This window comes from Neolamprologus multifasciatus, chromosome 13, assembly GCF_963576455.1.
Source record: "Neolamprologus multifasciatus chromosome 13, fNeoMul1.2, whole genome shotgun sequence".
Classification (NCBI taxonomy): domain Eukaryota; kingdom Metazoa; phylum Chordata; class Actinopteri; order Cichliformes; family Cichlidae; genus Neolamprologus; species Neolamprologus multifasciatus.
In genome coordinates, this window is record NC_140451.1 from 33,800,652 (window position 1) to 33,813,792 (window position 13,141).

At 42.0% G+C, this 13,141-nt stretch overlaps 1 protein-coding gene across 3 annotated transcripts in view; it reads right to left on the reverse strand.

The window, feature by feature from the left end:
* mmrn2a (multimerin 2a) overlaps positions 1–13,019 on the reverse strand; it is a 33,475-nt gene extending 20,456 nt beyond the window's left edge. For 2 of the 3 annotated variants that reach the window (XM_085183159.1, XM_085183158.1), the window contains exons 1-3: positions 11,469–12,635; positions 1,584–1,706; positions 385–491 (exon numbers count right to left, since the gene is read on the reverse strand). In XM_085183159.1, the coding sequence (XP_085039285.1) occupies positions 385–491; positions 1,584–1,706; positions 11,469–12,004 (766 nt within the window). In that variant the 5' untranslated portion in view covers positions 12,005–12,635. Of the gene's footprint in view, positions 1–384; positions 492–1,583; positions 1,707–11,468 lie in introns of all 3 variants that reach the window. The other variant, XM_085183160.1, reaches the window with a different exon arrangement.
* Positions 13,020–13,141: the final 122 nt, after the last annotated feature.

The following is a 13,141-nucleotide window of genomic DNA, read 5'->3' on the forward strand; positions in this document are numbered from 1 at the left end:
GGATCAAACTCACTAAACATAAATATTAATAAACATGTTTACATCATAAATACAAAAGGATTTCTATCATTGAAAGGACAATAATATAAATAAAACATTTTCATACGTTGTTCCCTGAATATGTTATTCAGGCTGTTTCTGTTCACTTGTTTCTGATAAATGTAATCAGGCTGCTTTAACCCAAACAAACCAGAGCAGATTTTAGCCAGCGAGTGCAGACCCGGCGCCACCTAAAGGCCAAAACAGGAAGGGCACCAAACAGGACAGGAACTCTTAAGGTGGACTTTTAATGGATAACTCTCTGATGTCAGTCTGAGCGTTTGTGCTACGACCTGCTTCACAAAAACATCCTTAACGCAGACTCGAGTGATGCTGCTGACTCACCCGTGTCCTCGCAGTTGTGTCCTCCGTGTCCCGGACAGCAGCGCCACAGCAGAGCGGTCACGATCTTCTGCTGCTGCCTGTAAATCGGCCGTGTGGACAGCTTGTACCTGCACATGAACACACACACAAACACACCGTGGTTACTGCTGCTCGGCCTCTATAGAAGCCATCACCTTCAGCAAAGACACGTCTGTGTTGACTCACAAAGTTTAAGGTTTATTCTGACTCTGAACTTTCAGATTCAGGATTCTGAGACAGGAAAAACATGAGAAATATGAAACTCAATCTGGACCAGGTCAGTGAAGGGATAAAACATGCTACTGTCTACTAAAGTTACACTGAAAACACATCAAAGTCGTTTGAAGATGATGATTAGTGACAGGAGGCTTTTAGATCTGACGCCACGGTCACCAAGCACTTTGGTGAGAGAAGGAAGAAGGATACAGACATGCTGTGGAAGAGAGATGAACAAGAAACAGAATAAATGCATGAACTAGTTTTTCAGCGTCACTCTGAGACAGGATATTTCTAATTTTAGAGATGTTGCACAAATGGAAGAAAGCAGTCTTACATATTTGTTTAATATGTGCGTTGAAGGACATGTCCTGGTCAAAAATGACTCCAAGGTTCCTCACAGTGTTACTGGAGGCCAAGGTAATGCCATCCAGAGTAAGAATCTGGTTAGATACCATATTTCTAAGCTTTTCAGGGCCGAGTACAATAACCTCAGTTTGATCTGAGTTAAGAAGCAGAAAGTTAGTGGCCATCCAAGTCTTTATGTCTTTAAGACATTCCTGCAGTTTAACTCATTGGTGTGTGTTATCTGGCTTCATGGACAGATAGAGCTGGGTGTCATCTGCATAGCAGTGAAAATGTATGCTATGTCTTCTAATGATGCTGCCTAAGGGAAGCATGTATAATGTAAACAGAATTGGTCCTAGCACTGAACCCTGTGGAACTCCATAATTAACCTCAGTGTGTGAAGAGGACTCTCCATTTACATGCACAAATTGGAGTCTGTTAGATAGACGTGTATCATATCTACATATTAAACAGATTTGGAAGTTACCGAGCAAAGATCAACACGTTTTACACTCACGATGTTATAGAAACCTCACGATCCCCAATGAGAAAACCTAAAATGATCAGCGAATGAGTCGCAGTCTTCTTCAGCTGAAGCCACAAACAAAGACACTCACATGGTCAGGTGACAGTCGGGCGTCCCGCTCGGACATGGACTCTGAGACTTGATGGTGTACTTCTCTGTTCCACACATGACTGCCATCGTTTGCACATGCTTATGCACGAACGGACACCAGTTCCTACACAAAGCACACACACAGAGTCAGGATGTAGTGTGATATGTCCACAGTTTTCCTGCTAAGACAAAATGTTAGTGCTCCTCTAAGAACAAGAGGAAAGATTACATATTTGTGTGTAACTCGGTCTAACTGCCTCGGCTGTATGTGCACAGACGTGTGGTCGGCTCCTCTTATAGGCCGGTTGTGAGCCAGGAAAACCCCAGATGTCCACAGCGTTACAGGAAGATGGAAACACACACACAGTTTGTTGTTCTGTATTCCTGTTTGGGGTCAGAGGTCAAAGACTGTGCCCTCTTCCACTCTCTGAAGAGTAATCAGCCATGATGCAGATTTAGTTTATGTTTTTGTTTTAGACAACGGTGAATGTAATAGTAACACCAGAATCACTAAAAACTATGTTTTTAGTCATTATGTTGATTTTGCATCCCTTTATGAATATTTTTCATGGTTTTTAATTTAGCATCATTTTTTAAATGCTTCTTGTTGCAGTTGCCTCGTGTTATCCTGATACCTCTGTAATCATTTTGCATCCCTTTCTAAATGTCCTCTCTCTTTTCGGTTGTTCCGACGTGGTTTTCATCTCTTTGGGAGTTTTGATTCTTTTTTTGTTTTTGTGAAAAGACACAAGGCTCTTCTTTGGGTTTGTTTTAATCCCTGATCCCACCTGATGAAGACCCTGGAGCGGCTGGTCCTGGCTCAGCTTCGGCACCTGTGAGCTCATCACTGGACCCACTTCAGTTTGCCGACCAGCCTGGCATTGGAGCGGATGATGCCGTCATTCACCTTCTACATCGTTCCGTCGCTCACCTGGAGACGCTGGAGCACTGTGAGAATCATGTTCTTCGATTTCTTCAGTGCCTTCAACACCATTCTTCCCTCGGTTCTGAAGGACAAGCTGGAGAACTCTGGAGTGGACCATCACCTCACTACATGGATCCTGGACTACCTCACCGACCGACCACAGTATGTGAGAACTCAGGGCTGTGTGTCGGACAGGGTCGTCTGCAGTACGGGGCCCCACAGGGAACGGTTCTGGCTCCGTTCCTCTTCACCATCTACACTGCAGACTTCTCCCACAGCTCCACCCAGTGCTTCCTGCAGAAGTTCTCTGATGACTCTGCAATAGTCGGCCTCATCACTGATGGAGACGACAAGGAGTACAGAGGACTGACTCAGGACTTTGTGGACTGGTGCCAGCAGAACTACCTCCAGATCAACACCAGCAAAACCAAGGAGCTGGTGGTAGACTTCCACAGGCACAAGCATCCTCCACTGCAACTGGACCCAGTGGAGGTGGTGAGTGACAGGAGAATGGAGGCTAAGCTGTCGTCCCTGTTGGACAACATCTCCCACCTCATGCAGGAGACTCTGACAGCACTGAGCAGCTCCTTCAGTGGCTGCAGCAGAGATTTCACAGGTCTTTCCTCCCCACTGCTGTGAGACTACACAACATGGTCTCTGCAGATGACCACACATGTGCAGACAGACACACACAAACATCCCATACACAGTTGTAACTGTCTCCCTGATCTGCAATATTACCAAGTGCAGTCAAAGGAGCTTGCAAAGAAAAGCGTCTGGACTTCTTTAAGTTACTTGAAGACGTTTCACCTTCATCCGAGAAGCTTCTTCAGTTCTAAGGTCAAATGGTGGAGAGTCCCAGATATAAACCTGGTGGGAGTTTCCCCCCACAGAGGGACAAAAGGACCCCTGATGATCCTCTAATCGCCTGAACCAAGGTGTGGAACTGGGTGTGGGTCCCAATCAGCCAGAGTTTCAGGTGAGTTCATTGTGAAACCTGGCCCCACCTTATCATGTGATTTCCTGAGGTCAGATGGCCCAGGGTGTTTCAAACCATCTGTCTTCTCTGTCCAACATGTGAACATTGGCATCCTAAAGGTTAAAGGTCACTCTTTCGAGGATGCCAATGTTCACACTTTGGACAGAGAAGACAGACGGTTTGAAAGAGGCCATTTATGTCCAGTTTAAGTCCAGTTTAAAAGAAAAACGTTCTCTTTATGTTCTCCATGTAATCCTGCTGAGGCTTTCAGTGACGAGTACAGGATGTGTAGAAAGGAGCCGTCACAGCATGAAGCCCGAGAACGGCGTCAGTTTGTGTGACTGCAGAGAGCGTCCACAGTTCACTGGTCGACTGAAAGCTGAAGCAAACAGCTGCTCTGTGTTTATCTCAGGACTTCCTGTCTGTTAACTCTGGCGAACGGTGGCACCAGCAGCTCTCAGAGTTCGTATTTTCACGTTTCACGACCTCGTCTGTGCTGCTGGACGCGACTCTTAGACAAACACGACTCCCTGTTTTGATGCACGAGGCCTCTGAAGCCTCCACAGTTGCATCCCGGGAGGGGGGGGGGGGGTGCATCTTGTAGTGATTTTCCATCATTTTCTTGTAACTTTGACTCGTTTGTGGTCCCCCCTCCTCCGCCTGTCAGCCATTGTGCATCTATTCGTAAATGTTCTGATCCTTCCTGTGGCTGTTTCCCTTCCATTTGTTCACTCCTCCATCTGTTAAAGTTCCAGCCTTGTGGTCATTGTGCATCCTCTTTCTAAATGTTTGACATCTCCTTGTGGTTTTTGTGTGTTTCACATTCATGCTGTTCTCCTTTGTGGATCATTTAAACCGATGTCCTCGGGGTCTTCCGGGTTTCTCGTTGCACCTTAAAGAATGTTGAGATAAGGTTTAATTTAATAGGCTAACCTGGTCCATTTTATTTCAGGAGCATGTGACAATCCTCCCCTCTGCAGCTGAACTTTTACTCAACAATCTGTCCTCACAGTTGAGTAATTCAATACAGGAAGTCTCCCCTCATCCTGCTGCTGAGCCTGAACAACGAAACACACACTTTCAAACAAATAGCAGAAACACACACCTCGCAGATCGACTCCAGGCTAAACTGAAACACAAAGCAAGCTGGAGGTGCAGATTAGGAAGCTTGTGGACTACAATGAGACAACACAGCAACACAAAAGAGACCACAAAGACACAAAAACATCCAAAAACAAAGTAACTGCAAAAAGAGCACAAATCTCTGTAATTGGGGGGGAGTGTGGCTCCTCTGTGGGACGCCGGGGGCCCGTCCATGCTCGCTGCACGCTGGGTCGTCGTGTTATTTCCAGGACACTAAGCTGTTAAACGTCTTTCGTGCACAGGTGAGTGTGAGACAGTGCAACAACATCAGAGAGCAACTCTTTAATCTCCACCTCAGACTGAACTCGGGGCTCCGCACCACATGATGCAGGATAATCTCGTCATTTATCCTGAGAAAACTCCTCAAATGTGCGAGCAGAGCGAGAGCCTGCAGGGCTGAGAGTGAAGTGGAAACTCCTCCGACTCATTTCAACACTTTATCTTCACAAACATGAGCAAAGTGAAACTAAATGAGGGGATTTTGTTTTTGTTGGATTGCAGAGAAGCTGTTTAGATGGATGTTTGACTCATGCCAGGAATTACTTCTGTGATGAATGATTGTAATTTCCTATAGTTGAGAGCAGACGATATTTTCCTAGAACACATTTGTGCTTGAACTTGTAGCAGGAGAGCGAAAGAAGACGGGAATGAGTGTTCACAGAAGAAATGAGAGATAAAGAGATTTGATCTTTTACTTTTCACGTTGTAGACCTTTGAACAACGTTTAGTAACCATCTTGCATCTGGTTATAGAGGTTTTGTGTTTCTTTGTGGTCATTTTGCATCCCTGTGCCCATTCGGCGTCCCTTGGCCTCTGAGTCTGTTCATTTTGGATAATTCTAGTAATTTCTTTAACACTTGTCGTGATCAGACCTGATTGCTCCGTTGTGATCATTTAATGTCTGCCAACAATAACACTTGTTGCTCGTCACTATTTGGCATCCCTTTGGGATTTTGTGGAAATTATTTTTCTAATCTTTGTACCTGTTGTGCACCAATTTGGCAATATTTGGTGTCCCTTTGATCGCATCCTTGTACCTGTTTAATATACCTGCATATTAAAGTCATTTTATGTCCTTTTTGTGGACATTCTGAATCCCTGTGCCTGTATTTTGGGTCCTTTGTGATAGTTGCCATTTGCTCCCCTTTGCACTCGTTTTGTATACTATTGTGGTCACTTTGTATATTTATAGTCATTTTACATCATTTTAGTGGCTTTTCTGTCATTTTCCTCATAAATCTATTTAGCGACGCCTTTAAAGTCACTGTGTGTCGCCACTCTGGACATTTTTGAAATGAAATTTATTTTTCGGTCAACAACAACAACAACAACAACAGATTATAATTTTACATAAAAGTACTCAATCAAACAGTAACCGAAAAAGGAAAAGGCTGTGGCTTATAACTATCCTGTCCTTTACGAATACGAATAATCAAATCCTTAGCCAAGAAAATAAACAGCATTGATAAATAACAGTTTGAAAAGAAATCAATGATAAATCAAGAAATTAAATCAACACAAAATTATTCATCAAACCAAATTTCTATAACCTTGTATGATACAAATTTTTAAAATCTTCCTGAAAAAGGACAAAGAAAAACAGTCTTCAGTTCATCATTAAGTCCATAACTTCACTCCCATAACTGACACACGTCTATACTTCACATTGCTTCTCACTTTAGGTATTTCAAACACATAAGACCCCCTCAAATCATATTTTCCATCTCTTAGTTGAAACATACTTAAAATACAAATTGGAAAATTCTTTTTCATCACTCGATGAATAATTTCTAAAGTTTTAGGATATATAATGTCCATGAATTTTAACATAGATGATCCTACAAAAAACTGCTTGGTTCCCTATATCCAACTTTATTTATTATTCTATTAGCTCTTTTTTGCAATTTAAATATTGAATCCAAATATGTTTTCTATGTCTTCCCCCAAATTTCCACACAGTAGGTCATATAAGGCAAACAAAGGGAAGAATACAATAAATGAAGGCAGTTCTTATTCAAAGAATCTGTTGTTTTATAAAGAATAGAAACAGACTTGGATAATTTCCGTTTCACATGTTCCAACAACGTTTATCATCAATAATTACTCCTAAAATTTTGTCTCATATACTCTTTCAATTTCAACATTATTTAAATTCAATTTTACTTTAATGTTACTTTTACTACCTCCAAATAACAAAATTTTGTTTTACTTTCACTCAATGATAGTTTATTAAATACAAACCATCTATTTAACTTCATGAGTTCTGTTTCCACTGTTTTCAGTAATTTCTTTATGTCTTTTCCAGAGCAAAATAAGTTTGTATCATCAGCAAACATCACACATTTTAAAGCATCACTGGCTGTACAAATATCATTTATGTAAAGTAAAAGTAACTTAGGTCCCAAAACAGATCCTTGCAGAACTCCACAAGTTTAGATTTCATGTTATTAATACTCAAGTAACTATTTAACCAAAATTCACACTTCTGTAAAAGTAACAAATGATCTATCGTATCAAAGGCTTTACGTAAATCAATGAACACCTGTCCCAAACTGTTTTTCATCCACAGCCGTTGCAATATTTTCAATAAATTCCATCACAGCCAGAGATGTTGAACGATTTCTTCTGAAGCCAAACTGATGATCATTCAATAAATCACATTTATCAATAAAGGAATCTAGTTTGTTTGCAAATAGTTTTTCAAGAATCTTTGAAAACTGAGGCAGTAAAGATACCAATCTGTTTATCACCAGTTTTATATAATATACATATTATATATATATATTATAATATATTATATTATATATTATATATATAATATATAATATATAATATATATAATATATTATATATATTATATATATTATATTATATATTATATAATGGGATCCCTTTGGTGATTCTGATAATTTATTTCTCATCATTAGACCTGTGGTTAACTTTGGGCCATATTCCATCTCTTTGCACAAACTTTCGTCCCTTTGTCGTTATTTTCTACTATTTCGTTTTCTATTAGCCTTTTCCCTCATTTTGCATCCCTTTTCATGTCTTGTGCATCTCTTTGTCAAACGCTTCCCATTTCCAGTTACCTGGTGTCTCTTTGTGATCATGTTACACCTTCATAGTATTTTTTTTCCTGTCATTTGGTTTTTATTTTCCATCCTCTTGAGATTTTGTCTCTACTTGTGATCATTTTCCATCTTTCAAGTTATTTTGTGTCTCCTTGCAGTTATTAATAATTATTGTTGCATTATTAATAATTTAATAATTTCTTCTGAAGCCAAACTGATGATCATTCAATAGTTTGTTTGCAAATAGTTTTTAAAGAATCTTTCAAAACTGAGGCAGTAAAGATAACGGTCTATAGTTTGACACAATCTTTTGTGTCTCCTTGCAGTTATTAATAATTATTGTTGCATTATTAATAACAGCATTTTGTAACAGTTTTACTCGTTCCTGGCTGTCGTCTTATCAGCTTATTAAGCTGTTTGGGTTTTTGTCGGTTCAGATGTTACAGTGTGTTTTTGACCTTTTAAGAGGAGCACTGACATGTTCAGTGTGAGTCAGCCTGAAGAGATTTGGGCTTTTCCAACACAAACATCCAGTCAGTGGGTTTAATTTCACTCTGTCAGTCATTTTCTAAGGAGGGGGTGTCACTGTGTTTTAAACATCGTGGACCAAACATCCTCAGATCTGCTCGGCGTCACAGCTGCGGTCTGTCAATCCGCCGCGTTGAGCTGTGTGCGCATTTGTTTTGGTCAGCGTACAAGATCAAGATCTTAGCGTTTCCGAGGAAGAGTCATCCCGAGAGACACGGAGGAAAACAAGCCGAGGCCGCTGAGGTTCCTGCTGCAGGCCGAGAGTTCAGGTTCATATCTGAAGGCTGTTTGTGAAAGAGCCTCGATGTGGATAACGAGGCTGCAGGAGGTCAGGACGGATATGTCACAACACCACACAGAGCTCACTCTCAGCAACGTGAAGTTTGCCCTGATGTGAAGGCTTCATCCTGCAGAGATCAGGAGGGTCTGCAGTCAGTTTAATGAAAATGTGGCTGCAGACGGTGCTGCATGAAGCGGCGCTCTCCTGAGACTTTGAGCACACTTTAAATAAGTACGATGAATATTAAATTATGTTTTGCACCCATCATGTGCAGCCCTTAAACACTTTAAACTTCTCATCCTGCACCATTACTTTTATACCAGATTGACACACCTGCGTGATCATCGATTACAGCGCTGACGATGAGGAGGACATGTTATCTGACCGCTGATGACAGTCACCTGGAGGCATGCGCACATAAAGCACACAAAGAGAAAGAATTAAAAAATCTGAGCGCGCTCAGTCCATTTTCTCCCGCAGACACAAAATCCTATAACAAGAGGACAGCCGAAGAGCACAGCATGCATTTATGTAAACACATGGAGCAGTTTAGCTTGGAAGTAAATATTTGCTATGACCAAGACTCAAAAACATCTGTCAGGTGTGAGGACTGGACTGAAAATGGGTGAAAAAGCAGCCAATGTCCAAAGAAGAACTTTGGAAGAGCTTCAGGAAGAACTGTGATGGGAAGGAAGTCCAAGTTCTTGGAAGTAAACTGTCAAGAAATGAGGGCCAGCTCAAGACTTTTGCACAGCGTAGCATCTTGTTCAAATAACGTCAAAGGGTTAAAGAAAAAGAAGAAAAAACAGAGACTCGCTTTGTTAAGAGAACAAATAAAAAAACTGAATAAAATACAATAACGTGTTTATTTCAGGGTCTGAATGTTCCTGCAGCACGTCGGCTGCCTCGACATGAAGGAACCAAAAACTATCCGTTCACCTTTGACCTCTGATGAAAATGTACACAGTCAGCCGCCCTCCGACTCCGTGAGGAAAGGAGCTGTTATCGTTACAGCACAAAGAGCTCCGCCTGTGTCATTAGTGTTGTGGTGATGGGGGCTGATGGGGGCACTTAGAGAGCTAATAGAGGGTTGTTGTGCTGAGAGCCCGGGGGATCGTTTTATCTGGGAATCTGTAGGATGGATGTGGGTCGGAGTAATGACCGAGGCCTCTGAGCGTGCTCCAAAAACAAAAAAAATCACCGTTTTGGAGATTTAATCCTCTTATTTAGTCTGTCAGTCTCAGCTCCAACAAACATGTTCCACATCTCAGCGTCCACTTACGACATCATGAAATGTGACTGAAGGAAAAACAAACACTGTAAGATAATCCTCACTGTCAGAGAGTCCTCCCTCATATAACTGTTGTCTTTTAGAAAATACTCTAAAACTGAACGCAAAGGCAGTTCAAACGAGACACAAAACTACCAACAGGGGGCTAAATGGTCCCAAAATAACTGAAAAGCTGCTTAAATGTGCACACAAGAAAGAAAATCTACAAATTCAAAAACAAAGCAAGTAAAATAATAATAAAATGTCACAGTTACTCCAAAATGGAAGTTCAGCCAAATGTGTAAAATGAAGAAGGGGAGACAAAATGAGCATAAAAGAGGAAAAATGTCAAGTTAACAAAAAGTCAAGCAGACATGAAGCAACATCGCAACAGAAGAAATGAATGAATGTCAAAGAGGTTTAAAATAATTAAACTGGACCCATAAAATGCATTTCGTGCATTTCACCTGTGCATGTGCAATGACAATAAAGTTGAATTCTATTCTATTCTATTCTAAAATGACCTTAAATACAAGTGCTGCAAAAGGATCAAGTGAATCAAAGAGAAGCCAAAACAAACGGGACACAAAATGTTCACAAAATGGGAAGAAAAACAAACAAACAACAAAATCAGGACAGGGAGGCATGAATAAGAAAACTACCACACATCAGATGGATGCAAAGACAATCACAACAAAGTAAAAGAGGGATGCAAAATGATGACAAAGCCATTAGAAACCAAAGTGATGACATGCAGAATTAGACAGATGTTTACTCAAGTCCAAAGATACGAGAGATTAATGTGCACAGACCCCGTCTCATATCTGAACCACACTTTGTTGGTGGGACTCTGAATAAAGGACTTCTTTCACCATCAGCTGGAGCACAGGCTTTAAGGGGACATGAATCATGCATGTGTTTGACAGAGTCAACAGGGCAAAGCTGTTTCTCAACTTTACACCTATCACAAAGAGCCGATGAAGAGGAGGCCCTGCACGTGAAGAAGATGCAGATCAGCGTGTGAGGTCCAGAGCGGCGAGCGTGTCTGAACATGCCGACAAAACAAACTGCAGAACAGCCACAAACACAAAGAGCTTCTTGCAAACTTAGCTGTGAGTGCACAGCCTAACCAAAGATTATCTCAAGCTTCAGCTGAATCAGAGGACGCCTCTTCCAAAGTCACAGCCTTCAGTCCACAGCCGCTCTCATTGTTCCCGATGTTCCACAGGAAGCAAGAGCAGGAAATGTTATCCCAACCAGACGTCTTATTTCTGAGCACATCGACACAAACGCTGATTCAAGCCTCGCGCTAACGTCCCGTTTGTGACCCAACACCAAAGAGAGGAGGATTTATTCTACCCTAGAACGGGATGCAAAATACCACACAAACACAAAATAAACAAAATGATGTTACAAAAACACCAGGGGATGCAAAATGAGCACGAAGTGGTGCAACTCACAAATAAGGGGGTTGGAAAATGAAGATTAAACCATGACGGAGTAGAAATGAACAGATGTGAACTATGAAAACAAAAAGCAGAAATGCCAAATAAATAAATAAATAAATGATAGCATCCAAACTAATCAAAAAAACTTCACAGCAAAGAAAAGTTTCACTGAAACAAAAAAACTTTTTTTCTATGAAGTTATTTTTCTTTTGCAGAGAGGAGGCGGTGGTTTGTGGACTCACCCGGATCGGGCCGGATTGCTCCCCGTCTCTCCCAGTGGGCTGGTCTCGGTCGTCCTGGGGTGAGTGGGGAACACTCCTCCTCCTCCTCTTCCTCCTCCCAGCTCCCCTTCCTCCTCCTCCACCTCGGGGTCTCGTGCTCTCACCTCGCAGTGAGCGCTCACCAGTAATCCCAGCACCAGCACCAGTTCTCCCACTGCCGTCATGTCTACATCTGTGTGGCTCACGCGCCAGCCGGTTTTAAACAGCTGGAGGAGAGAGGAGGGGGAGGAGAGGGAGGAGGTCACGCCTCCTGTTTCCTCTGCAGGAGGAAAGGGTTTAGTCACGTTTCCCCTCCTCCTCCGCCCGGGTCCAGCTCTGCGTTTATAACGGATCAATAAATGTGATCGACACTCATTCATGCAGTAAACTTCCTGTTTTTTCGTAGGTTTGATCTTTTGTTTATTTTTCACGTCTCTCTTTTCATTTGGTTCCTTTTCACGGTGGTCCCGTGTTTTTGGCCCCCCCGGGGTTCCTGCTGTGTTCAGTGTTGTCAGCATCGCTTTGGAGACATTTTCAGTTCATTTAATGTTTTCTGAACATTTTTTGTGAGTGAAAAACTTTCTGCATTTGTAGCATTTTGGATTTATTTACCTGCTTTATTAAACACTTTGAGCCGCTTGATAAAAGGCTTCAGTGGGCGTTGTAACGTTGTTGCTGCTCTCTGTGTGAACACGGTAAGCACAGTTTCACCTCCTTGTTGACTCCATTAAGACTCCTTCACTGACTCGGGGTCTGTGCTTGTGCAGAGTGATAAGAGGGGAAATCCACCCACCTCCTTCCTTTCTGTTTGTGCTGCCGCTGCTGTGAGTGTTCGACCTGAACGTGAGGACATTTTCTTTGAGCAGCTCCTTCAGGTCAAGGATTTTCATTGTTATCCAGACTGAAGCCGAACGTCCCTCCGTCTCTGTCCTGCTCTGTTTAAAACTTTGCTCCTCTTAAACTTTAGTTTGTGTGCAGTACCCAGCTGTGGCAGCAGAGGTCGCTGTTCCTGCAGGACACAGCGCACTGCTGTGCACCTGCTTTATGCACATTTTTAGACAAAACTAAAATACAGAGAAATTTAAAATAACTGAAGTCTTGATCTTGGCTGAGATGTAGAAACTAAAACTCTGACACTTTTATTTTCTCGTGTTTGCAGCTGATTAAGGTGAAGTGAAGCAGGACGCAGTGACGGAGGCCGACCTGGAGCCGGAGCCAGGAGGGGGCAGCTGGTCTTCTGGGTGGGGGTTGTTTCCGTACATTGTTTCAGAGCTGGGGGGAGGAGGAAGAGGAGGAATGAGAAAATGAAGATTACTACTACTAATGAGGGATTGTGCACGTGTGGGCCATATTTGTGTTATTGTGTGATTTATTGTGGATAAAATGATTTTGTGTGGTTTTCGTTGAGCTTTTGCTTTTTGTGCCGTTTTGACTCATTTTATTGTGGCGATTCTTTGTTTTTGTGATTAACACTCGGTCACTGTTGTTCTTTGTTCTTTTATTTGCCTGTCCTGTCCGGTACTGTACTAATCAGTGGCCCCACTGAAGGCTAACAAAAAATGTCCCAAATGTTGTGGGATTCTTGTTAGTTGGGCTCATTTGTGCCACGTGTATTTTTTTAATGGTTACTTTTTTATGTGATGTTTTGATTCATT